Source organism: Talpa occidentalis, unplaced genomic scaffold (genome assembly GCF_014898055.3).
Source record: "Talpa occidentalis isolate TD23 unplaced genomic scaffold, MPIMG_talOcc4v2.1 talOcc4.9, whole genome shotgun sequence".
In the NCBI taxonomy this organism is placed as follows: Eukaryota; Metazoa; Chordata; class Mammalia; order Eulipotyphla; family Talpidae; genus Talpa; species Talpa occidentalis.
Genome location: NW_023605305.1, coordinates 109,974,587 through 110,002,179, shown reverse-complemented (window position 1 = coordinate 110,002,179; position 27,593 = coordinate 109,974,587). Strand labels below are relative to the sequence as shown.

The following is a 27,593-nucleotide window of genomic DNA, read 5'->3' as shown; positions in this document are numbered from 1 at the left end:
CCGGCCTCCGGCTTCCAGGGCGCCCGGACAGCCGCACGGCCGCGGGCGCCGCCGCGCGCCCACCCCGAGGCGGGGCCGTGAGGGAGGCGGCGCGCCCGTCCCCGCGCCCGCGCCGGCGCCCGAGTTCCCGCCTCCCCCCGGGGCCGCGGCGCGTACGTGCGCGCGCCGCGCCGCCCGCCTCACACGCGCGACGCGAGGGCGGAGGCGCCGGGTGCGCGCGCGCTCCCGCTCGTCCCTCGCCTGCTCGCTCTCGGCGGCCGCTCTCGCTGCGGCTGCGGCTGGGCTGGGGGCGGCGGCGGCGGCGCGGGCGGCGGGCGGCGCGGGGCGGTCCGGCGGGTTCAAAGAGGAAAACATGGCGGAAAACAAAGGCGGCGGCGAGGCCGAGAGCGGCGGCGGGGGCAGCGGCGGGGCGCCGGGCGCCGCCGCGGCCGCCGGGCCCGCGGCGCAGGAGGCGGAGCCGCCTCTCGCCGCGGCGCTGCTGGAGGCGGAGGACGGCGGCGGCCGGGCCGGCGCGGAGAGCGGCGCGGCGCGGCCCGACGACGGGGGGGCGGCCGCGGCCTCCTCCGGGGCGGCCCCGGCGGCCTCGGCCCCCGCGGCCTCGGGGGCCCCGGCGCGCCGGGGGGCGCGGTGGCGACGCCCGCCCCGGCCCCGGCCTCGGCGCCCGCCCCGGGCCCCCCGGCGGGGCCGCCCCCGGGCGCGCCGGCCTCGCTGCTGGACACCTGCGCCGTGTGTCAGCAGAGCCTGCAGAGCCGGCGCGAGGCGGAGCCCAAGCTGCTGCCCTGCCTGCACTCCTTCTGCCTGCGCTGCCTGCCCGAGCCCGAGCGCCAGCTCAGCGTGCCCATCCCGGGGGGCAGCAACGGCGACATCCAGCAAGGTGAGCGGGGCCGGGCGCGGCGCGGCGGGGGCGCGGGGCGCGCGGCGCGCGGCGCGGCGCCCGGGACGGTCTCCGAGGACGGGACCCGCGCCGCGGCGGGCGGGGAGGGTGGGGGCGCCGGCCGCGCGAGGCGGGGGGAGGGGACGCCGCCGCGAGGGGGGTTAGGGGTGCGCGGGCCCGGGGAGGCGTGGACTCCAGCCCGGCGCGGGTTCGGGACCCGAGCTGGGTGGGGGGCGAGCCGGCTGGGGAGCCGCGAGCCGACCGCGTCCGGGAGGGGAGGCCGGAGCCGGGAGGGGGTGGGTGTGGGTCCCGGAGGGAGGGCCTGGCCTGGGGGAGGCGGGGGAGGGACGGACTGGGGGTCGGTGGAGGAGGGTGAAGGGCATTGGGGGGTTTGGGGCCCAGGCCGGGCGTCTGGGGGAAAGTAGGGTTAGGATGACATTGGGAAGGAGGAACTCGGGAGGCAGAAATAGCTGAGGTGCGTGCAGGGTTGGGGGAAAGCCTCAGGGCTAGGGGTGAAGGAGAAAGGCACTTTGAAGGGGTTTGGAAGTTGGGGTGCACTGGGAATGCATAGCAGCTCATGGCAGGTTAATGAGTCCCATTGTTCCCGGGGTGTTCCTGTCTCAGGAATGAATAAAACACTCCGGGAGGAGCTCATTCACAGTCTAGAGAGGGGAAACATTGGTAACGTGCAGCGGTGGAGGTGGGTACTGGGAACACTGGTGGTGTCACAATGGAGAGGAGGTCGGGGGAACTTCACTGAAAAGGAAACCCTTGGGCAGGTGTCTTGAAGGGTGAGTAGCTCCCTGGATTGGAGAGTAACCGGCGCCGTGCACGTCCGGGGCGACGGGAGGTGTCAGGTGATTGGTGGAAATTGCATTGGTGGGCAGAAGAGTTAAGGGGAATGAAACCCCGTACCTCTGGGACCAGATGTGTTTTGAATAGTTTGCAAATTTGTGGTTCTTTTAGTAAGGTCTCTAATACTCCAGCAGGGTCTGGGTTAACTCACACGCATTAATATTTTTGTAGTGACCCTTGTGAAATCAAGCTATTGAAGTAGATAACAAATAGCTTTCCATACTTTGGGGTACAGTGATAAAAAAGGCTAAAATTTTAGAGCTTTTAAAGTTTAGAACTGCAGGTGTTGGTTTATGGAACTGTACTGAAGGTTTTGGGATTCACCCTGGAGAGTGATCTTTGCAGTGCACATTGAAGGGAGTCTGAAGGACTCTTGATCAAGAGGACAAAATGACCACATTCAGAAAGATCACTTGGGGCATACTAAAGGGTAAGTTAGGGAGAATGGAGGTAGAACCATTTAGGAGAATTTGGCAGTAATCTGTGTGAGAAATTAGCATTTGGAGTGGGTAGTGAAGAACTGATAACCAGGTATTAAAAGAGGAAGCATTTTGTTTTGGGAGAAAGGTAGGGACTTTGCCACACATACCTGAGTCTGTTTACTTTGCCCAATCTTGTGTCTTGGACAGATTAATGTTAATAGCCTCAGTTTTCTCACTTGTGAAGCAGGGACAGAATTAACTACCTCACGGAGTATATTGATGGATGAGGTGTGTGAAGTGACTAGTACTTGGTACTTAATAAAATGTCAGTTTGGTCTAGTAAGTAAGTAGCTAACTAGTAATTGTACTTAGTGCTGACTGATGTGTAAGTAACCATGGGAGTGCAAATAGGTGGGGGAGGCAGTTGAGGTGTGAAGGAGGCAGACTTCCTCAGTTGAGTTGCAGGTTTTTAGTACTGCTATTGGTACTGCTATTAATGCAAATAAAATAATTGAGACACGGAAACAGGTATATGTATGTGATGCAGGGACTATAAAATGATTTCAATTTTGTGAGGCAAACATCATAACTGCTATACGAAACAAAAAATGATTGCAGTTCTGTGTGTTTTGTGTTTGGCGTGTTAATGAGACCTCCAGGTAAGAATGCTGAGTTAAGGATTTGATTGATGGAGGAAATACCAAGTGATAATGGGTGTACAGAGAATGGATAATGGGTGTGTAACTGCTCAGGGCCTCCCGAGTATAGTAAGACCCGTGGGATTCAGTGTTTTTGTGGGAAACCCGGATTAGATAAAAGAGTTAGAGGGAATGAACACAAGATGAAAATTTTGTTTGATGTGACTGACGGATTGGAGTTATGGAATTGCTCTATGAAATTTATGCAGGAGAGAGAATATAGTTTGTAAATTCCCTCTTCATTTCTTGGTTTTTGAAGCCGGAAAATAAGTAAATGGGACTGAATACTGTCATTTGCAAGGTAATGTTGCTTTCTAATCAGTATTTAAAAAGAGTTTGGAAGCCACCATGTTTTTAGCCAGGGATTCTAGAAAATGAAATTTGTTAGTATTAACTTCTATATGCATCCTTTGCTTCGCTCTTTAAAGAGTGAGCAAGACCCTTATGGAAGGAACACTGGATTTAGAGTCAGGGAACATAGTTCTGCTACTTAATTTTCTCCTCTAAGGAGGTCCATAATCTTTCTTTACAGTTTATCTCTAAAATGTAGCTATTAGGTCCTTCATTTGTATGTCATTAAATCAAATTAAATAATTGTGAAAATGCTCTTATACACTGTGAAATGCTTTGCAAATGCCTGACATTATTGTGATTCCGTTTCTGGCTTGGGGAGCCACAGCTGGTAATTTAATTCACCATCTTAAGTGCTTCGGAAGCAGTAACTATATTATCCTTCCTCCTAAGTGACCTTTTTTTTCTGTTTCTCCAACACATCAAAGTTATTCACACTCTCTAGTAGTTCCCTCTGTGATTGGTTCTCCAAGTATGGTTGCTGGACCAGCAGCATCAACATCATCTGTGTACTTGTTGCTAATACAAGTTTTTTAACCAGCTGTTTTAACAAATCCTGTAGCTGATTTTGATGCACAATTAAGTTTGAGAACCTCTCCTTTTTTTTTTTTTTTTTTTAAAGATTTATTTATTTATTTATTTATACATGCACTGGGTACAGTCAGAGGCGCGGGAAGGCGAGAGAACTCACCAGAGCCAGAGCAGGGAGCAGAGCAGGCAGAAGGACCGAAGTACACCACTGAGGGGAGCAGCGGGCGGCAGGAGAGGTCTGCGCGCCATGTGGGACCCTCCTCTGGTGGCCGGGGAGCAGCCGGGGATCGAACCGGCGCTGCAGAGGCTGCGGGCAGCTTCGCAACCCAGCGCTCAACCGCTGCGCCACCGGGGAGGCCCCTCCTTTTTTTTTTTTTTTTTTTTTTTTTTAAAAATTAATTTATTTATTTATACAAGAACCCGGGTACAGGCCAGATGTGCTGGAGGTTGAGAGAATTCATTAGAGACAGAGAGGGGAACAGAACAGGCAGATGACGGAAATACACTGCTGAGGGGAGCAGTGGGTGCGACAGGAGTGGTCTGCCATGCTATGTGGGACTCTCCCTGGCTGGCCAAGAATTGAACCAGCGCTGCAGAGGCTGTGGACAGCTTCACGGTGCTGCTCTCAACTCACTGCGCCACCGGCGAGGCCCCATTTGTTGACTCTTAATAGTGAACTTTTCAAAGTGCCCTTGTGATTTTTTTGTGTTTTAGCCCTACTTCATGTTGAGTTAGAATAATATTAGTCGGTATATATAACTGTAATTTTTTAAAATAAAAATACAAATTTGTATTGATGCATCTGGGTGCATCTGAATCACTTGGTGGTAGTGGATGAAGATCTAGAGTGGGAGTAACTTGCATTGGGTTCTGCTGCTAATTACCTTCATAACCTTGGGTGAGGCATGTCCAGGTCTTCTACAATGAAGAGGTTGAGTTCTGTAAAATTCTACGATTCTCTTTTGTGCCTTTTGTATATTTACTTAAGTTTAATATTCTTTTATTTGTGGTGAGTGATGGAAGAATCAACATGGAAAAATGATTGTATTTCTGGATCTTCAATTTACTGTGAAAAGGCTGAGATGACAACAGTCATGTGGTAGGTGGGAGGGTGTGGTTTTAAGAGCACCTCCTCACAGTGGTTCTGTCTTGTCATTGAGCCTGCATGGTAAGCCACTTGGAGGCATCTTCTGTTTGTACCCTTGGAGTTTTTGCCTTGGGAGTACACATGCTGAATGACGTTTGCTTGTTCTCTGTGTGGCTTGCCTGGGGATTTCTTAAGGCCCAAATTTCTCTAATGCTGTATAAGAGGTTAAAAAAAAGTGAGTTTTTGAGTAACATCAGAAACCAATCATTAAAGAAAACACTTACAACTTCAAGGATTGTACTTGACAAAGTGCATATAATTCAGGAGCTGGACTGCTGGAATTCACTACTTACTGCATAAATCACTCTGGAAAAGTTGTATAACATTTGTAAAGTGGGGATAGTAATTAACAACTACTTAATAGTGTTATTGTGAGGATTAAATGAGTTCATTTGTAAAGTGCTTCATACAGTTTCCGGCATACCGGAAGCCCCCAGGGAGCCAGGGAAATTGTAGTAGTATTTCTGTTGTCTTCTAGTAGTCTCCCATTGTCTTTGTGACCACCTGTATCATAGGCAGCAAGAAAAGACTGAAAGGTAATTTGTTTTTTAGGCTTTTCTGACATCTAGAAGGTGTAGTATGCTTGACAAAGTCATTTGCATCACAGACTTCTTTAACTACCCAAGAATTATAACATAAAAACTTGTAAATGAATGTTCTTAAATCCTGAGTTTTTGTGCAAAGTCTTGTATCTTTGTATCAAAATTCTAAGGAGAATCTATTGCTTTTTATGTCCTCATGTGTACTTAGTAGACTCATAAATAAGAATACCTTAAAATAGTGATTCTTAAAAGTTGGTTCATGGAACCAAGGGGTGGAGAGAATTTGTCCCTGACATCCTTTTGGGTGTTGGCAAAATTAACAACACTGATTCATTATTTGCATAATTCACTGTTCTAATATTTATATGAGTAATGCAAAAGCAACGGTGGATACAACTTCTGGCACCTTAGCAGGAATTAAGATAGTTCCTCCAAATCATATAATTTACCATTGTATATTTACCATCATACAGTTATTAAAAGCAAAACAACAAAAGCTGTGCTAGTTTCACGTAACGGCCTTCATGAAGCAGTGAAAAATGATTTCATTGTATCTTGGTCCTTTATTTTCTGTGTAATGAAGTGGGAAGTGTGCATAAAGTGCTTCTACTGGAGACTGAAGTGCAGGAACAAAAGTACTTGTGCAGTTGTTTGAATTTCAAGCCAAATTAGCTGCTTTTTTCCCCCATGGAAATAGTTTTTACTTTTACTTCATTTTTTTTTTTTTTAAAGATTTATTTATTTTTATACAAGAACCAGGGTACAGGCTAGATGTGCAGGAGGGTGAGAAGATTCACTGAAGACAGAGCCGGGAACAGAACAGGTAGACTGAAGAAATACACTGCTGAGGGGCACAATGGGCGAGACAGGAGAGGTCTGCTGTGCCATGTGGGACCCTCGCCAGCCGGCCAGGATAGAACCCATGATGCAGAGGCTGCAGACAGTTTCACAGTGCGGCTCTCAACCGCCTGCGCCACCATGGAGGCCCTTTACTTTAAAGAATGATTGACAAGCTATGGTTTTCAGGCATGGGTACTTGGCAGCCATTTTCTCAGAAATGAATGAATTACGCCTGTCATTTTAAGGAAGATATCCAACATGTTGCAAATGGTAAAAATTGAGCTCTTAAATGAAAATTAGAATTTTGGAAAACTTGGATCTGTTGCTATGACCTTAATGACTTCTCAATATTTAAAGGCTCTTCTGATGAGATTAGTAGTGTTCTTAACAAATATTTCTTCTTTTTTTGATGCTGTGTAATGAAATGTCAACATTTGGAAGATCTACATAGTGAATCAGTGTTTCCCAGATAGACCTATGCAAGATGTTCCAAAGTCATGTGTAGGAAAAAGATTCAAAGTGCAAACTGGGCAATAGAGGTTAATGCAAAGAAATAGTACGAACATCTGATCAATATGGTTTGAAATTATATGATGCAGCTGACATTTAAATAAATACACTTTTTGTGTTGTATCAAGGAAGACTATCTACACAGTTGTCTGTAAAAGCTCTTGAAATACTCTTCTTACATATATAGCTGTATGAATGCAGCTTTTCTCCATATTCTTCAAACAAAATTGCTTATCATATGGGCTAAATGCAAAAGTATAGCCACCTTTTGTTGAGCCAGACATTAAAAAGAATTTTAAAATATAAAAACTGTCGCTGTTTGCTAAAACCTTTCTGTTTTGGAAAATAAAGTTTCTGATAAGCTATAGATTGAATAAATATATGCAATAGGTATCTTCAAATGAATCAGTAAAATAATTTTAATAAAACTACATATTATTACTGGTCATTACACTGTTAATAAGGTACTTAAAAATTCATGGCTCTTATTTTTGGTATTACATACATTGTTGGATAAAATCCATCTACATAAGTCTTTTGAATTCCTCCAAAATTCAGAGTGTAAAGGGATCCTGAGATCCTAAAGTTGAGAGATCTGCTCCCTGAAAGGAGCACATGATAGATAATGTAGAATCAGTGGGAAGAACTCCAGGTCTTAGAATAAGCTGGCCGACTTCTGTAGAGCTACTTTTTCGTTTTTGGTTACCTCTCATAGTTACTAGGGAACCTGTCCCCAAGAGAATGTAAAGATGGAAAGAAGTATTTAAAAGCTGAAGTTGACCTATTGTAAATAACTCACCATAGACTTTTTAATTTAAACTTTTTTTTTTTTTTTTTTTTTAGATTTTATGACTAGTTGATTGAGTTCTATTATTTTACTTTCCTCGGGCCAAGTTTGGATGTTGGGCTCATGGTTTGGACATATTAACCTGTATCTTCTGGACCACAAGCTATCTTTATCACTAGCCAGCTTCTAGAGTAGACATTGTTCCCAAGGGGAATTAAGAAAGAGAAAGAATGAATGAGCATACATTGTTTTTAGAAAAATATTTAAAACTTACACCCTATTGATGGGTAAATAACATAGGTTTTGTGGTACTAATAAATGATATCTTTTAATGCTTACTAAAGGTGATCTCTGTTAATGCTTTTATAAGTTTTTCATGTCTTTGTGTTTTCTTTAACTTGCTTACACTTTTTGTTTTGATTTATAAGAATTCTTGATAAACTTTAAAAAAAAAACTTTTTTTTTGCATAGAAGAACTGGGTGTAGGTCAGAGGTGCGGGAGTGAGAGGATTCACCAGAGACAGAATAGGGGGCAGAACAGGCAGATCTACTGAAATACACCTCTGAGGGGAGCAGAGGGTGAGACAGGAGAGGTCTGCTGTGCCATGATGTGGGTCAGCTCCTTGGCCTGGGATGGAATGCATGCCTTAGCAGTGATAATGCTGAGACTTAACTCTAGGCCACCAGGAGTTCTTTATCAAGAATTCTTGATAAATTCTTTATGCTGATCCTTTGTTGGCTATGTAAATTGAAGATTTGTTCTGAGACTGAGGCTTGGTGTGGTATCCAACCCCCAAAATGGCATCAGTGTTTCATTCTCCTAGTATCTCCCCTTCTATAGTTTCTGCCCACAGGGCTGGTTTGTATGTGACCAGGAGAGTATAACAGAAGTAACTAAGTCTAAAGGCACACAGCTTTTTCCTTACAGTTTGGTTTCCTTGCTCTGAATGAAAACAAGTGACTTCCCAGAAGGCCTGCAAAGAGACCCAAGCAGAGAATAACTGAGGTCTCTGCCAGCTTCTAGCACCAACTTGTCAGCTATTTGAGCTACTTTGGAGGTGGATCCTCCTGTGGTGGTCAGGCCTTCAGATGACTGCAGTCCTTGCTGACATCTGATTGCGACTTCATTAGAGACAATGAGCTAGAACTACTTGCCATGTCACTTTCAAATTCTTGACTGAAGGAAACTGATAGATGATGAATTATTACCTTTTTAAGCCAGTAAGTTTTGGAATAATTTGTGACACAGTAACATAATATAATTGACTTTTTCTTTTACTCTTTAGAAAGCTATCTTTTGATAGGAGAGGTTTTTTTAAATTTTAAATCAATGTTTTCCATTTTCCTCTGCCATTTCTATAGCTTTCTATAACAAGTAGTCCACTTTGTTATTCATCTTCAAGATTACTTGACTTTTTGCATTTATGCATTCTAGATCATCTTGTGAACTTTTATTTTAAAAATAAAAAATTGTCAGTATTTTTGTTAGTTCGTGCATACACATAATTTTGGGAGAAAATGATACTTTTACAATATATGGTGTCTGCCTATTCATAAACATTGACCACCTTTGCATTTGCTTAAAATTTATGTTTTGAATATTATGTAGTTTTTTTCCTGTAGAATGGTCTTTTATGAGCTATTTCCTATATATTTATGTTTTTTACTATAAATAATTTTCCTTAAATTATATTTAGCTGTTTTCATTTTACTTATTTAAATATGTGAAGTTATACTGATTGTATGTTTAATAGTTTCATCATCTGAAATACTTGATGTTGTATTTTTTATTATTACTGCTACTTGTTCTTGATTATAGTAGATGGTGTCTTCCCATGTTTTATGGTTTTGCATTGTGAGCCTGTTTACCAGGGCTTTATGAATCCTGCCAGACCTGTCAGGGGCCATCAGCGTAAAGTCACTGAAATTAATTTTAGCTTGTCATTTTTCAAAACTGGAAGATGTTGTTTTGGGTTTACTTTCATTTTACAGATTGGACTGTAATTGGAAATACTTGAAATTTTTTTCTCAGTCTGAACTCAGGCAGTTGCAGACAATTTTGGTTCTATGCTGTATGTCAGATTCATTTTTTTTTAATTCACTATCATTATTTGTCTGTGGAACCCTACTGAGAAGTGTAGTCTTTCATATCTGTTTTATGAGGAGAATTGTAGTTTTAATCACTTTATACATGCCCTACTCCCGTGTCTTTTCTGTTTTTCTTGATTCCTTTGTAGCACCAAGAAAGAGTTTCTGAGTAAAATTTCTGAGCTTTGCATTTTTGAACTTCTCTTTGTTCTTCTACTTAAATGATAGCTTTACTAGGTATGAAATCCTATGTTAAAAATCTTTTCCTTAGAACTTTGTATTCCTTCCAGTGTTTTAAAGAAATCACTGCTGCTATGTAAGAAATGTCATTTGGGTTTTATTTACTTCTTCCTGGAAGCTTTTACTATCTCTACTGTTGTTCTGAATTATAATAATGTGCCTTTATGGATTTTTCTTTCCTTTTAAAAGTTCACTGTACTTTTTCTACTAGTCTTGTAATCTTCACTTACAGTAAGAAAACTTGTAAGCATTCAGTTTCTATTTTGTTCCCCATGTTTTTCTCTCTCCCCCAGTTTTTTTTTGAAACTGTTAGCATGAATATTGCCTCTTCTTGTTCATATTTTCCTACCTTTCTTTTAGACTTATGTTTTCTTATATAGTTAACATTCTGAAAGCCCTCCTTGATTTAATTTTCTGTCTCCCCCCCTTTTTTCTTTTTACCTTAATTTCTTTGTCTTGGAGGCTTCCCTAAGCAGTGGGTGATCTTGACTCTCTTCCGGCTTAAGTGAGGTATTAAAATTCTATTCAGAGTTTTGTGCTTGTTGTTTGTCTTCACTTTAGATCAGGTTGGCAAACTATGGCCCATGGGCAAAATCTGGCTTCTCTGCCAGTATTTCTGTGACTCATGAGCTTAAAATATACATTTTTAAAAAATGAATGAAAATATCAAAGGAGGTATTTTGTGATGTGAAAATTATATGACATTCAAATTTGTATTCATAAAATTTTTGGAACACAGCTATGCCTATTTGCATTTATGTTGTCTGACTGTTATGCTACAGTGGCCAAATGAATAGTGTGACAGACTGTATGTGGTATTCATTGCTTTGTACTGCTTTTTGGTGCACTACAAATTGCAGTCATAGTTATAACCTGATTGATATTTATGGCTGTAGCATGATTGATATCTACAGAGATATTTTAATTATCACTGCATACCTATTATTTCAAACAAGAGAATCTGAAAGTGGGATTTCAGATGTCATACTTTAAAGCCACAATAAAACGTGGCTGTTTTGTTTTGAATGAGATGGCAGAGTTTTTTCAGCAAAGCGATCGTAATACGGTAAAAGTGTGGAGTACAACATAAGTGGACAGCATAAGATTGGTTCATGATAGACCCAGTTTATAGCAAAGCAATGAACAGAAAAATCAGAAAGTTTTAAATGGAATATCTTATCACGGCAAAATTTCTTAAGCCAACCTAAGTTTCTGAGTGGCTCGTTCTTTAGCTATTCAAGAGTGGAAAAAAAGCCCTTTGCTGGTGGAGAGTTAGTTAAATCCTCCCAGTTAAGCAACGTTATCGATTACAAAGAATTCCATAATTCTAATCAGAACTGTATTACCAAAAACTTAAGTGAATTACATTTTGAATTTTGAAAATTAGTGGTTTTTTGTTACGTAAGTACTGTATCTAAAAATATTGCCTGAAGTATTTACTGTGCCTTTTGATGACATGTCCCATGTTTGTGTTTGATGGGTATTCTTATGAGTCAAGAAGTGTGTGTGTATATATATATATATATATATATAGCTTCACCTTTTGTCTATAATAGATTCAGAAGAATGAGGAAATCCATATTTTCTCCTCAACCATTAGAAATAACTGCCAGAATAAGAACTTTGGCTCACTCTGGTCTGTCAGCCCATTTTGGTTTATTAATAGAATGCTAATATTTAAATTATACAATATATTTCTTTTCAAATCACGAGGAATGGTTTAAAAACCAATGCTCACATACTTATGCAACAAATTTACTAATGTCAAAGGATCTCCATTGGTCTTTTACCAGGAATATAGTAGATATGAGGTAGGGCATTTAGAGTCACTTTATTATCTGTATCATCCTGAAGTGAATCTGAGGATTCATTGAGGATTCACTTTCTGGCCACTGAGGCAGAAAGGTAAAATTAGACTTAAATGTGACATATTTGGAGAGAAACACACAGTCTTAGGTGCCTTAGGCGCCAGACCGGTAACTGGTGTAAGATATACAGAGTACGAAGCTTGCCTAGCAGTAAAATTTGAATTAAAACATTACTCCATCTTGGCTAATACCAGCATAGGCTGCCTGTTCTCTGCCTTTGTCCTAAGAATATGATTAGTCACTTTCATTTGAGTTGAATGTAATTAATTGACTGATTTCATAATTTTAAAAACCTAAATGTGTTTTAAATACTTATATAAGCTTTCCCCCCCTTTTTGAAAGCTTTTCCCTTTATAGTGTTTCAGTAAGCTATACTGAAACATTTTTATTTATTTATGTATACAAGAACTGGGGTATAGGCCAAATGTGTGTGGGGGGGGTGAGAGGATTCACCAGACAGTGAGGAGCAGAACAGGCGGATCTATGAACACTGCTCAGGGGAGCAGTGAGTGAGACAGGAGAGGTCTGCTGCACCTTGTGGGTTAGTTCCCTGGCAGGGGATTGAACTCATGCCATAGTGACTGGCGATAGCTTGATAGCACTGAGACTTTAATCACTGCGCCACCAGGGAGGCCCTGTACTGTGTTTTAATAAGAACTGAGCATAAGAATGGTCAGCATTGTTTTTAGTATCTAGTTAGATAAGAAACAAATGTAAGAAAAATTATAAATTTTCATCAAATTTGGTAAATTGAAATGCTGAATATATGGTGGTCAGGTCTCAAAGGGAATTCACAATAGCCTTGTTAACATGATATGGGTACCTTCAGAATTTTACTTTACCTGTACCAAACCATATTGTTGTATACTTCTGAAATTTACCTGCTTGCTTGTCCCACCTCCAGAATCACTCAAGTTTTTACATGCTCAAAATGGAGTTAGATTAATGGTGCTCAGCTGATGTGTCATAGTAGCACATTACACTTGAGCTCTTCACAGATCTACTGCCAACTTTTGAGCAGTGTGAGAAATTTATTTTTGTTAGAATTAATTGCACCTATGATTCCTGGCTAAATCTACTGTTGAGTCCAATGGGTCATTTAATGTGGTATAAAACATGATGCATCTTGTTTAGGAGCTGATCCTTCAGAAAGTTGGGATAAAGTCAACCTGAAGTCAAAGTTGTATGAAGGCTATGCCATTTTACTAGTATATAAAGACCACAAAGTAGTAAACAGATTTACTCATATAGAATAGTTTATGATGGGAGGTAAAGTTCAGTGAATGTGCATCAAAAAGACACACTTGTAAATCCAGCATCATAATGAGAAACAGTACATTGTTAGTGCTCTGTAAGTCCTTTTCCAGTTACTTGTATCACTATATAATCCTGGCTTCTAACACCATAGGTTAATTTTGCCTGTTCTTAAATTTTATTTGAATGGAGCTAAGGAGAGTATACTGATTTGAGTGAATGTTTTTGCTCAGCATTGTGAGATTGTTCATGTTGCTTATAATTGTAGTTTGTTCACTGCAGCATTTCTTGTATGAATATAACAAAATTAACTCAAAAGTCATCAGACATTGCATTTACAGTGTTTTACTGTTATGAATATGTTCATGGAAGCTCTAATTTAACTTGTCTAGGTGACCCTATATGCACATTTTTGTTGATTTTGTATTTCAGTGGATTTGCTGAGTCATGGGTTGTCTGCAAGTTCAGTTTTCTGAAGTGATTGTATCAAATTACAGTGTTTGAGGTTTTTTATTGCTGGATGTCATCACTAATACTTGATATTATCTGTATTTGGTGTTTTCGCCATTCTGCTGGCTATTAGTGGTGTAGCATTGTAGTTTCATTTGCATTTTCCTGATAGCCTGTAAAATTGAGCATCTTTTTGTATGTTTATTGACCTTTGGTTATCTCTTACTGTGATCTGGCTGTTGAGGTTGTGCCCAGATTTTTCCCTTATGGGTTGTCTTTATCACTGCTTTGCTAGAATTCTTTATATTCCAAGCATGAGTTATTTTTTAGGTATACATTCTATTCTGTAGCCTGGAATTTTAATTGAAATGCATTTTAAAAAATTGAATTCATTTTAGCTTTTGAATAAGGAGTACTTTTACATGACTAGAAAGTATACAAATCAATAGTGAAAAATCTGCCTCCCAGTTCTTGTCCTCATCTAAATCCTACCTCCCTCAACATGTAACATGTGTTACTGGTTTATTTTGTATTTCCAGTACATAAAAATGATTTTTGATAAAGAGTGCCAAATCCATTTAGTGGAGGAAAGAATAGTTTTTAGTAAATGGTTTTGGGATAACTGCATTTCCATATGCAAAAGAGTGAAATTGGATGTTTACATCATAGCATTAAAAAAAATTGGGGATCAGCCACCTAAGTAGAAATGCTAAGCCCATAAAACTCTGGGAACATAGAGGTAAATCTTCGTGACAATGGATTCTTAGCTGTGACACCAAAAGCATGAGCAAATAAATTGTGGCCAGTGAGCACATGGAAAGATCCTCAAGCTCATTAGTGATAGAGATATAAATCAGAGCAACAATGAGAGACCATTTTGCATCTAGGATGACTCTTAAAAAAACAAGAAACAAAAAACCAGAAAATGTTGACAAGAATATAAAGAAATTAGATTTGTTATTGCTGGTGGGAATGTGAAATGGTGCTTTCACTGTGGAAAACAGTTTGGCAATGATGGATGTTTGCACAACTTTGTAATCAGTGCAGCAAAGATGGATACGTGAAATTTTTTAAAATGGCAAATTTCATGTTATGTATGTGATTTTACCATAACAAAAGATACTTTAAAGATGGTTATTTTTTTTTCCAGAAATGTATAAACTGGATAGCGTTGATTCTCATTTGTGGATTCTGTGCTCTGGAATTCACCTACTCACCAAAATTAATTTGTAACCCCCAAATCAATAATTGTATTTTCTTATTTGTGGACATGTGCAAAGTGGCAAAAAAATTTGAGTTGCCCAGTACATGTATTCCCAGCTGAGGTAGAACAGGTGATGCCCTGCTGTCTCTTATCTCTCTACAGGAATCTAGTATCCATCTTGCGGTCTTTTCAGTGCCATGTTTTTCTTATTTTTGTGCTTCTTGTTGGTGATTTCACTGTTTAAAGTGGCCCAAGTATAGAGCTCAAGTGCTGTCTTTGTTCTAGTCTAAGAAGAGTGTGTGTGCTTTATGGAGAAAGTGTTTATTCACTTATTTGTAGTATTTGGAGTGCTCTTAGCTTGAGTTCAGTGTAAACAAACTAGGAATGTATATTAAAGAAGGTGTGATTAAATAGAAATACAATAAAACGAGATTATTGATAGGCTGAATGAAATTGTGGCCAGAGGCTCACAGGAATCCAACTCTGTATTTCCCCTAGCAGTGGTTCAGTGTTTAATTCATTTTTTGTAGTAGCTTTAGAAAAAACACATGGATAATGAGGTCCAACTCTATGAAAATGCAGGTAAAACTAATTTTTCACTTATATAAATGGCAACACTTTTGATTAAAAAATGTATCTTGGGGGCTTTCCTGTGGCGCAAGGGGTTAAGATGCACCCTACGACGCTTTCTGCAGCCACTTGCAGCACAAGTTCAATCCCCGGCCAGGGAGCTACCCACATGGTACAGCAGACCTCTCCTGACTCACCCGCTGCTCCCTTCAGCAGTGTATTTCAGTCGGTCTGCTTGTTCTGTTCCCCACTCCATCTCTGGTGAATCCTCTCACCTCCCACATCTCTGGCCTATACCCCAGTTCTTGTATGCATAAATAAATCTTAAAAAAAAAAAGTATCTTGGAGATAGTGTGTTTTTTTTTTTTAAATTTAATGTTGTTAATGTAACTACAATTTAAAAACATTTTGTTGAGATATAATTCACCAGCCATATAATGCACACACTTGAAGTACGTAATTCATTGCTTTTTAGTATATTCACAAATTTGTATAGCCATCTTCACAGTCAATTTTGCATTTTCATCATCCCGAACAGAAACCCTGTTTGCATAAATGGTTACTCCCCGCCTTACCCACGTTACTCATTCCAGACCTCGACAACCACTAATCTACTTTCTGCCTCTCTAGATTTGCCTATTCTGAACATTTCATATGAATGAGATCATAGAATATGTCTTTTGTGACTGACTGTTTTCATGTAGCATAATTTTTCAAGGTTCTTATTGTAGCATGTTAGTATATCATTCTTTTTTGAGTGATACTCTTATTTTATGGCTATTCCACAGTTTTGTTTATCCCTTCATCAGTTGGTAGATATTTGAGTTGTTTTCCCTTTTTTGTTATACTGTTTAACATTTTGGTATACAATTCTTACACTTGAGTCCATGATGCACTTAATGTCTGTATATAGAATTTATGAGGAAGGGTCCAGTTTCCTTTTTTTTTTTTTTTTTTTTTTTTTGGCTGGTGGATAGTCATTATTTCTTGGTCAGACTGCTTTTTCCCCATTAAATTGTCTAAGAACCCTAAGTGCTAAAATCAGTTGACCATGAAAGTGGGTGTTTATATCTGGGCTCTCCCAGTCAATCTATTGCTATATATGTATGTTCTATAGTATTGTGTTGCCTATTGTAGCTTTGTAGTAGAAAGTTTTGTAACTGGTAGTAAATTCCCCACCTTTGTTCTTTTTCAAGATTGTCTGAGTGTTCTAGTTCCCTTAATATTCCAAAGAAATTTTAGCATTGGTTTGTCAATTTATTAAAAAGCAAAAAACAAACATCAGGAATTTGACAGAGATTGTAGGTAATTTTGGGGGCGTGTCACCATCAGAACATTAATCTTTCTATTAGTGACTGCAGGATGCCTTTGCATTTATTTGGGTCTTTAGTTTCCATCAATGTATTATTTCTGATGCTATTATAAGTGAAATTGTTGTATTTTAATTTTTGCGGACTGTTCTTTAATTCATATTTGTTGCTCATTCACTGTATAAAGATAACGTTATGTTTTGTGCATTGATTTTTCATCAACAGATTCTTGGCTTAGGAGGTGAATATTTTTTATTCTTCCTACTTTAACTAGTATAGCTACTTCATCTTCCTTATGGTTGTTGTTTGCCTGATATTTCTTATCCCGTGCATTTCCTTTGAACCTATTTATATTTTTCAGTCTAAATTATGTCTTTTGTAGAATGTATAGTTGAACTTAAGAAAAAAAAATTACCCTGCAATCTCTTATTTCATCCATTTACATATAATGTTACTGTTGATATAGTTGGACTAATGGCTGGCTCAAATCCTTTGTTCTAACAATTTTTTTTCTTCTTTTTTAGATCAAGTCTAATTTTAATAATAATAAAAGAACATAACTTTTTAAATAAATATTCAATGTCTCTACTTTTAAATACATTTCTTACTCAAAAAGTAAAAATGTATTGAAGTTTTTAATACATTTAACTAAACATTAGAAAGCTTTTGTAATTTATGATGTCATCATCTGGTTCATCATTCCCTTCACACACTAGTCTTCCATTTTTCCATTTCTGCGGCTTTTTGTGAAGTACTTCACATTGATTAGTTGTTCTAGGATTTTAAGCAATTTCTAGCAAAATGACAAAAGTAATCTTACCATAGACTAATATATAATCAAGTTCTTACAGCATACTCCTAGTCACAAAAAAATCACTAGAATTTTTAATAAAGATGGGAAACATTTTTAATATTAAACAGTGATCATTTGTATTAACTTCCCAGTTTGCTAAACCAGTTGAGGGTCCTGTGTGACTGGAAACTCTGTTAGCTTAGGACACAAAGTGGGTACCAAGTCTGTACAGGAAATGTCCCTTCACAGGGCAGACACACGCACGCGCGCACACACACACACACAGCCCCACTTAGTGATACTGGGACAATCTATTTTTTAAAAACCTATATTGATCATCTACCTACCTGTCTACCTATCCCTCTGTCACCTATCCATCTGTCTGCCTATCCATTCATCTTCTCACACACCCATCTATCCACCTACTCACCCACCTGTCATATCCACCTGTCATCTGTGTGTGTGTTTACTGTTCCCTTTCCACACAGTATTGTATCATGATATATAATACTGTATCATGATCTCCCCCCCACACCCTCATCTAACCACCCTTGTGGATACCCCATCCCTTGAGCCATTCCACCCTTTCTGCTAATCCCTCTGGTAACTATTATTTTTTTTTCCAAGTTCAAATTTTATTTCTTCAATTCTTTGCATATATATGTATATATATATATATATATTTGGTATTTATATTCCACAGATGAGTGAAATCATCATATATCTGTCTTTTGCTTTTTGACTGAATTTGCTTGAGATCCATCCAGTTTATCCCGAGTGCCACCATTTTATCTTTCTTCACAGTTGTGTAATATTGCGTGTAGGTTCCACAATTTGTCCATTCATCTGTTGAAAGGCACTTGGGTTGGTTCCATGATTTGGCCATTGTGAGCAATGCTGCTATGAACATTGATGTAGCGGAATCTTTTGATATTAAAGTTTTCATATTTGGGTGAATATGTAATAGAGGTATTGTTGAGTCATACAGAATTTCCTTTTATTTTCTTAAGAAATCTCCATACTTTTTCAAAGGGGTTGTACCAGCTTGCATTCCTACCATTAATGGGGAGTTCCTTTTTCACCACAACTTCACCAACATTTGTTAATTACATTTTTTTATATGGGCCAGTCTCACATAGTTAGGGGGTATCTCATTTCTTCATGTCTGTAGGCCACCTGAATGTCTTCATTAGAAAGTCAGTTTGCCCATTTTTAAATTTCATCCTTTGTTGAATTGTCTAAGGACTTTGTAAATTTTGGAAATTAAACCCTTGTCAGATGTATGGTATGCAGTATCTTTTCTCAGTCTGTAAATTATCTTTTTGTCTTTGTGATGGTTTCTTTTAAGGTACAAAAGCTTTTAAGTTTGAAGTAGTCTCACTTGTTTATTCTTGCTTTTCTTTCTCTTGCTATTGGGGTTGTAGTCCCATATACATCTTTATAGTAGATGTCTTATGTGTTTCCTATATTTTCTTTCATATTACAGTTCTTAAGTTCAAATGTCTAATCCATTTTGAATTAATATTTGTGTCTGGAGTTAATTTTTTTTTGCCAGGTGGCTATCCATGTCTCCTATTAAAAAGGCGATATTTTCTGTGTTGCATGGCTGTTAGCTCCTTTGTCAAAGATTATCTGTCCGTATTTACATGAATTTATCTCTGGGCTTAGAATTCTTTTCCGCATTGGATTTCTAAGGAATATCAGATTAGTTTTTGAGAGACTGAAACACTTAATTTTATTTTTATTTATTTATTTTTTAAAGATTTATTTACTTATGCATACAAGAGCAGAGCTGGGGTGCAGGCCAGAGATATGAGATGTGAGAGGTTCCATCAGACAGAGTGGGGAACAGAACAGGCAGACTGACCAAAATACACTTCCAAGGAGAGCAACGAGTGAGACAGGAGAGGTCTGCCTCACCATGTGGGTTTCTCCCTGGCCAGCCACGGATTGAATTTGTGCTGCAGAGGCTTCGTATTGCTTCATAGTGTGGTGCTTAACTCCTGAAGCCACCAGGGAGACCTAAAACACTTATTTTCAAAGATGGGGAATGAAGATCAATATTTATTTATTTATTTTTAAAGATATCAAAGAACTAATTTATTTGAAGGAAAAACATAAAACTGAGTTTGGCTCAAAAGAATCAAACTAAATCTTAGGCTATCTGCTATAGTCACAAACATGAGAAAAAGTGACTTAAAAGATGAATAAAATGCACTGGGAAAATGCAAAGAAAAAAGCCGAGTGTCACAGTAACAGATGCAGTAGCATTCAAAGTAAAAAGTGTACATTTTTTTATATATATTTTTTACATCATTTTTCATTTTTGCACAATATATGCATTTTCATCCTGGTTATATTCCCCATACAATTCCCACCCCCCCTTATTTTGACCCTAATCCCTCCTCCCCTACCAGAGATATACAATATTTATTTTTATAAATGAGAACTCTTGCAGGTCAGTGTCTTGTCAAACTTATTAGGATGTTTTCCCACCAGTTCAACTTTTAAAATTATTTTGCAAAAGTAGGAAACATGGACTTGATTAGAATTTTATTTTTTTAAAGATTTATTTATTTATACAAGAACTGGGGTACAGGCCAGAGGCGCAGGAGGGTGAGAGGATTCACCAGAGACAGAGTAGGGAGCAGAACAGGCAGACTGAGGAAAACCCTGCCGAGGGGAGCAGCGGGTGAGACAGGAGAGGTCTGCCACACCATGTGGGTTTCTCTTGGCTGGCTGGGATCGAACTGGTGCTGCTGAGGCTGCCGACATCTTCACAGCGCTGCACTCAACCCACTGCACCACCAGGGAGGCCGATTGATTAGAATTTTAAACAGTATAAAAGGTTGTGTGTAGTGACTATTCATTCAAACCCACAAATCTCCCAAACATGAAATTCTGTTTCCTGACACAGTTTGTAAGATGTCTAGTAGCCATGTTATGAACATCTTTTGTTATTCATACTAAGTCTTCAACCATCCCTGAGGTTATGCTAAGAAGCTCTTAGTGGACCTCTAGATAGTTTTAACATGGGGGCTGGTAGAGGAAACCAATCATGTGATTGGAGGATGGGCTTGAATGTTCCTAAACCTCTGGGAAGAAGGAAAGGACTGGAGATGGAATTTAATCATAGGTGACCAAATCACGCCTATGTAATGGGAATGCGATGTGAACCTCTCAATGATGTAGTTTGGAGACCTTCTGGTTGGTGAAAGTGTCCAGGTACTGGGAGACTTAGCATGCCCAGAGAGGGCATGGACTTCTGTTGCTCTCCCTAACCTTTCCATACTTTAGCTTGACTGTTCTGAGTTACAGCCTTTGTAATAATCTGGTGATAGTAAGTAAAACACTTCCGTGAATTTTATGAGTCATTGTAATGAATAATTGAATCTGCATAGGGTTTGTAGAAATGGTCTGAATTTATTGCTGATTGATCAGTACTACCAAGGATAACGTTGAACTTGTGACTGTCCTCTGAAGTGGTTTGGAGGACAGTCTTGTGAAACTATGCCCTTAGCTTCTGGACACCAATTCTATATAACTCAGGGTAATTAGTGTCAGAATTGAATTGAAAAGTAGGATACCCAGTTGGTGTCAGAGATTTGGAGAAGTCGTGTTGGAAAAAATAACCATGTATTTTGTGTCAAAGAAGACAAAAACCTCATAATTCTTTAAAAATGGGAATTAATTCTTAGCTTGAGAAACTGGGCTTGATTTGATCGATGGGCCTCAGTGTTCTCATCGCTGGACTGATTATTTTAAAGAATGTTCCATCTGTCCTGAATAGACTGTATTGTGCTGTCCTTGTATAGAGTGTTCTACATATGTCACTACATCAGGTTGACTAGTATGTTGTTAATAACTAGTATGTTATTAATACTGTTTTATTAATTCTGGAGAGATGAGTATTGAATTCCCCAACTAAAATGGTCAAATTGTCCATTTCTCCTTTCATCCTACTAGCTTTTGCTTTGTGTATTTGTTAGGGGATTATACACTTAAAATTATTACATATTCCCAATTTATTTGACCCTTTAGCATATAAAATGTTTACCTTTTGGTGAGTACTGTTCCTCATCTTTTTTTCTCCCTGATTTTGCATAGCCACTCCTTGTCTAGTAATTACTATTTTCATAGTATCTTTCCCCCTTTTATTTTCAACCTGTTGTCTTTTGAATCTAAAAATGTTCAATTTAGAAAGCACGTGGTTGCTTTTTTTTTTTTTTAAATCCAGTCTGGTGGTCTCTGGCTGTTTACTGGCATGCTGAGTGCGCTTTCTGCTATTTGTCTTCTATGTCATGTATCTGGGTTCCAACAGCATTTTGAATTCTAAATTCAAAAATTTAGTATTTTCTCTGATTTTGTCATTACTATACTTGTTCTGCTAACAATCATGATGCATGTTTTTAACTTACCACAGAGTCTTTCAGGGTAAAAATGTATATTTGAGAGTTTTTTCAATAAAGTTTTTAGTTCTTAACATTTGTTAAATTATAGCAACATTCCTTGACTGTACAGAGCCACTCCTCCTTTTTGTAATAATATTGTCATTACATATAAGTATTGTTATGTTATTGTTTTAAACAAACATTCGTTTTAAAGAAATTAAGAGGGAAAAACCAGCCACTTATTTATGTCCTCCCTGTGTTCACCCCTTGCCATGCTTGTCATTTCCTCCTTGTAGATCTGAGTTACAGTCTGTTTTTATTTTTTTGCAGCCCAAAGGACCTTATTTAGTATTTTTTTTTTTTGTGGCACAAGAAAGCCAGTGACATTCTTTGCTTCATTTTTATTATACATTAACATGAAACCTCATTTAATGAGTCATTTGAAAGAATCAAAGCCACTGTACAGCTATACTTTAAACTCCAGATCTGAAAAGAAACCGTATTTTGACTTTTAGCATATTCTATATTAAAACAAAGAAAATTTCACATATATGATTTTTACAAGATTAACATTTTATATAAGGTTTTCCTTAAAGAAAAAAACCAACCCCACCAAAAAAAACCCCCACAACCAAATAAAAATAAAACCCTTTTTGTATTTCACAACACTGGTTATTACATTTGTTGTCCTTATAAAATCTTTTTACTTTTTAAATTATGTGCTGTTGTATTTTACCCAGTAACCTACTTCAAAGTTGTGCAAATAAACAAACACTATGAAATAGTGTTATCAGTCTTTTAAAAATAAATCTCATAACAATAGAACTTTTGCCCTGCATTGATGGGAAAAGTCATCACAATCTGTTCTTTTTAAATCTGTTTTTTTATCTTGCTTTACTTGGTTATAGTTAAAACAGTCTGTTTTGGTCACACTAACATTAATTTTATACTTAAGAACTAATTATATATCTTTGCTGTTGGAGTCTTTGCTGTCCCCCCTTCCCCCATTGCTTTTATTATTTCAAAGATGTAAACTTAGGAATTTTATAGTTTCCGATGAGAGGTCTGCTGTCATTGTTACCATTGTTCCTTTGTGTGTAACAGGAAAATTTTTTTCTCCCCTTCCTGTCTTTAAAATGTATTCCTTTTTACTTGGTTACGATGTTTTATGGCATGATTATATTTAGATGGAACCTTGAGATTTTTTATCTCCTGATTATTGTTTTTGTTAAAAGTTGGGAAAAAATTGATCATTCCTCCTTAAAATTTTCAGATCCATTTTTACTTCCTCTCCTCTGGGACTCCAATTACACATATATTAAACCATTTGATATTATATCACAGGTAATAAGTCTGGTTTTTTCCTTCCAGATTTTTGCTCTTCTTTATGCTTTGTCTTTTTTTGCCCACCTCCTTTCAATTTTGACCGGTATTCATGTATTTTGAAGTTGTCTTGGTAGGGGTGCACATGTAGTAGTAATTATATCTTCTCAAGAATTGACATTTTCATCATAAAACATTAAATTTTGCCTCTCACAATCTTTTTTGTCTCAAATGGCTTAATCTGATATTAGTTATTCTGGCTGTTTTATAGTTACTATGTCCATGAATATTTTTTCCCATTTTTTTCTCTTGATATTTGTGTTTCTGATCTGAAGTGTTCCTCTTCTAAGCACCATATATTTAATGTTTGTTTCTTATTTAATCTGATCACCTCTGATTATTGATTGGTATTTAATACAGTCTCATTTGATATCATTATTGGTATGATCAGATCTGTGTTGGTTGTTTTGCTATTGTTTTCTGTGTAGCTCATAATCTTTGTTTCCTTGTTTCTTCTTTGATGTATTAGATATTGTCTAGTGTGTAATTCAGATTCCTGTTATTTGTACTATAATTTTGAATTAATTTCTTAGTGATTTTTTTGGGATTCCAAAGTATATCTTAATTTATCACATTCTTCCATATTACTATAAAATATACTGGAGTAAAACATACTCCAGTGTGACTTCTTTCTTCCTTTCCCTCCATGTGCTCAGTTGGTGTATATGGTATATATGTTACCTCTCTATGTTTTAAACCCAGCAATACTGTTGCAGTTACGGTTTTAATGGAGTTAAAATGAGGGGAAAAAAAGATTTCTATAGTAACCTGCATATATTTACTGTTTATGGTACTCTTTGTTTTCTGTGCTTTTGGGTTAATGGTGCCATGTCTTCGTACCATTATAGTTCCATTTCCTTTCTTACCTTTGTGCTATTGTTTTATGCAGTTTTCTTTTAAGTCAATTAAATGAGAAAAAATAGGTTTATATGTGCTGTACATTTATCTATGTAATTAACGTTACTGGTGCTCTTTATATCCATTTGAGTTACTATCTAATGTCACTTCCTTTCTGTATGAATTTTTTTTAGTACTTGTCTAAATCAGATGACTAGTGGTGAATTTTCTCAGTTCACATTTATATGGGGATGTAATTTTCCATATAAATAGGAGTTTCATTTTCTATTTTGTAGAAGAGTTTCGATGAATATAGAACTCTTGCTTAGTAAGCTTTTCTTCCATCATTTTGAGTTATGTTGTGTCACTACTTAATGGTCTGTGTTGTTTCTGGTAAGTATTGTTAATCTTACTGCTTATCATTGTGCATCATGAGTTACTTTTTTCTTCTTTCAAAATATTTTCATCTTTGACTTTTAATAAGTCAGCTGTAGTTATTTTAAAAGATAATTTCATGTTCATTAATTTTTATAACAAAAGTCACAAAGGACATGTATTTACCTGTTTGTATTTTGCTTTGTGGTACTTTGTTATGAAGTAAAATGTTACATTATAAAATACTTTCCATTTTGTTAATTTTTAAAAATTGCACTGAAAAACTTCGAGTTTGAATCAGATTATTATTTCTTCTTTGGTAATCACTTCAGTTTTCTTCTTGGGTGGAGGAATCATTTCTCTCTCTCTTTTTTTTTTTTTTGTTAAGGATAATTAATGTCTTAAGTGTGGTCTATAAGACTTCTAATTTTTTTCCTTCTATCATGGCCAAATTACGTGATTGAAGTTATATGAACTTCAGCAGACAAAATACTTCATTGTTTTAAAATTGGCAGATTTCATTCATGCATTCAGCTTGGAGTCATAATGTATTTTGGGATGCATAAATATTCTCATTTTAAGGCAAAATAGTATACTTCATCTTTCAGCAGGGTCTGTGGTAGTTCTTGTAATCAGTTGCCATAGTTATTTCTGCTGCAGTATTTACATTAAGTAGGGTACACAGAGATATAAATAGTTTTGTTATGGGACAGGAATGAGGGGCACCTCAGGACCCCCAATCCTGTCAGCTCTAAATAGGTTCTGTCATCCACCACATCAAGACAGAACATACTCTAGTGCATAAAACTTTTATGGAAAGAAACTTTAATACAATTATTGTGCAATAAAGAGAAGAGAAGGGAAAGAAAGGTAAAATAATTTCCACATGAAACACCCAGTTACCTATCACTTTGTGGGTAAATGCCCAAACAACCAGGGTTCACCCAAAGCAGGACTGCTGAGGCTCGAAAGCTTGCCACAAGTCTAAGGCACCTGCTGGTGGGGACCCCTAAAAAAGGTGACAGACAAGTCTAGAAGGAAAAGAGCATGGGTCTTCACCCAGGTCTCTTTCTTTTAGGTCTCGCCTTCCATGTCCGCCAAGTCCCTGGTTGGTACAAGCTCGCTTAAAGCTTTTTCTACCCCTTTTTCTCACTGGGCAGGGGTGGTGGTGTTGAACTTTGTTTTCCTGCAGTTTAGTTGTGAGTATATGGAGCAGTAAAGCCTGTATCTTCACTGCTGCTGTCTTGCCATACTCTTAGGTTTGTTTCTTAATTTGATGTCCCAGACTATCAATTATCTTCTTAGGAGTTGCCATTATTTTTCTTCTTCTTTTTTTTTTTTTTAAGTGTGTAAATCGTGTTTATTTCTAGGAGAGCCTTGCATTCAAAGTGCATTTCTTGGAGAGTTTTTAAAAAAGTTTCTCTTATTTCTTCCATAAGTTCTGCCACAGTAGAAGATGAGCTAGCTGGCTTTCATTGTTTAGCCATGGTCTCCCTGAAGTTCCTGAGCCTCCTCAAATAGGATATACTTGTCCTTTCCTTATTTTGAGTGTGACTTCCTTATGGGGTCTGGTGTGGTTTGTTGGCCAGCAGAGAACCAGTAGACTGTGGAAGACATGCTGAACTTTTCCCCAGTTATTCTGTACTGAATGCATTTCAAATTAAATTCATCATCCCAAGAATGGCAGAACCTTAGTATATCTCTGCTCACGTAGTGCAGCCGACATTGGCGCAGTTGTGGCACAGTTCAGGGACTGTGTGATCACGACTGCCAGTGTGGAATTCAGGTGGCTTCCTACAGGAGACTGAATTACCACATGAAGTGGACCCAGGCAACCACGGACTCCTTGGGTCTTCCTGGTCATGGTTCCAGACTCCATTGGGCTTTTTTTAGTTCTATATTTGTCCTGTAAAAAGAGAGAAGAAACAGTCAACATGCACATGTACGCGTACAAGCATATTCATGCATGCATAAACTGGAGCCCTCTCCTGTGAATTGCACCCACCATGAAGATGCAGGACTTCTGTAGTTTTGCATTTGTTTACTTGATTTCAAGAACTGTCTTGAAAATTATGGTTCTGTGGCATTGTTTTCCTCTGAGTTAGTGAAAAATTATTAATTTAAACTACGTATTTACTTTCTGTGTAAAGAACCAGATAGTAGACATTTGTTCCAAATACAGTATCTATAGCTTTTTTCTTCTTCCTCCTTCTCTTTTGAAAGTATAAAACTCATTCTTAATTAAGTTGTTGTTTGAACTGTTCATTTTTAAAAATAGTACTTTTCAGGCTATACCATTTCCATAGCACCAATTTTAAAATGTTGTCTGTACACAAGTTTCTGTTAATAATTGGGGAAAAAATTGGGTACCTATTTTAAGAGACTGCTGAATATTGATATATTTGGTTATGAATTTACTTAATACTAATTATGCAAGCTTTTTGAATTTTAAAGATTGATACATCTTTTAAGAATTTACGAAATTTAAAGAATATCAAGAATCTTTATGACAACATCCTTAATGTATTTCCTAGATATTGTTATGTTTGATATCAGTGTCAGGCCTCATGATTATATTTGTACATAAATGACCACAGATAGCTATGACTTCATCTTAAATCAGTTTTAAGTTTAGTAGTAAAATTGACTGGAGACTTTGGATAATTAACCAGGATTATTTAAATACATGTTGAACAAATTTTGTCGTAAACTAATCTTTTTTTTTTTTTTTTTAATCTCCTGTTTTTCCCTATACACAGCAGTATTCTTCTGCCTTTCTTAGCAAATCATTCTCTTCTCATTGCCAATGTTTTGTAAGACTGGGCAACTTAATTTTTATTACACATCTCTAACTCCCACAAACTCATACAAAATCATACTCTCTGTTGCTATCTTTGTTGCTATAAAGTTTCTGTAGAAAAGACTACTGACCTGTTGCTCAGAATCCATTGTTTTGTTTTGCCTTTTTCTCTCTCAGCAATATGTAATGTTTCCTAGGTGCCTATTATTGTGTGCACATAGGGGAGAACTAGAGATGAGCAGGAGATACGTACAAGCTGGAGTGAGGAATCAGCCTTAGCAGCGCTTATAACTTTAAATTAGGGGTCTTGGTTCTGCCTAGTAACCTTATTCTCGCCAACATCTTTTCATGTTTTCAACTACTCAATTTAGACTTCTAGCACTCAGTTGACAAGATTCTTCATCACTTATCTGATTTCCCGTTCAGTAATTGAAGGCATAGGTATAAATTTCTATTCAGTTGCCTTCTCCATT

At 38.2% G+C, this 27,593-nt stretch overlaps 1 protein-coding gene across 1 annotated transcript in view; it reads left to right on the top strand.

Annotated features, from left to right (window-relative positions):
- The first annotated feature begins 352 nt into the window (after positions 1–352).
- TRIM33 (tripartite motif containing 33) overlaps positions 353–27,593 on the top strand; it is a 91,579-nt gene continuing 64,338 nt past the window's right edge. Inside the window, 2 exon segments of the mRNA XM_037500600.2 lie at positions 353–599; positions 602–874. Of these exon segments, the coding sequence (XP_037356497.1) occupies positions 353–599; positions 602–874 (520 nt within the window).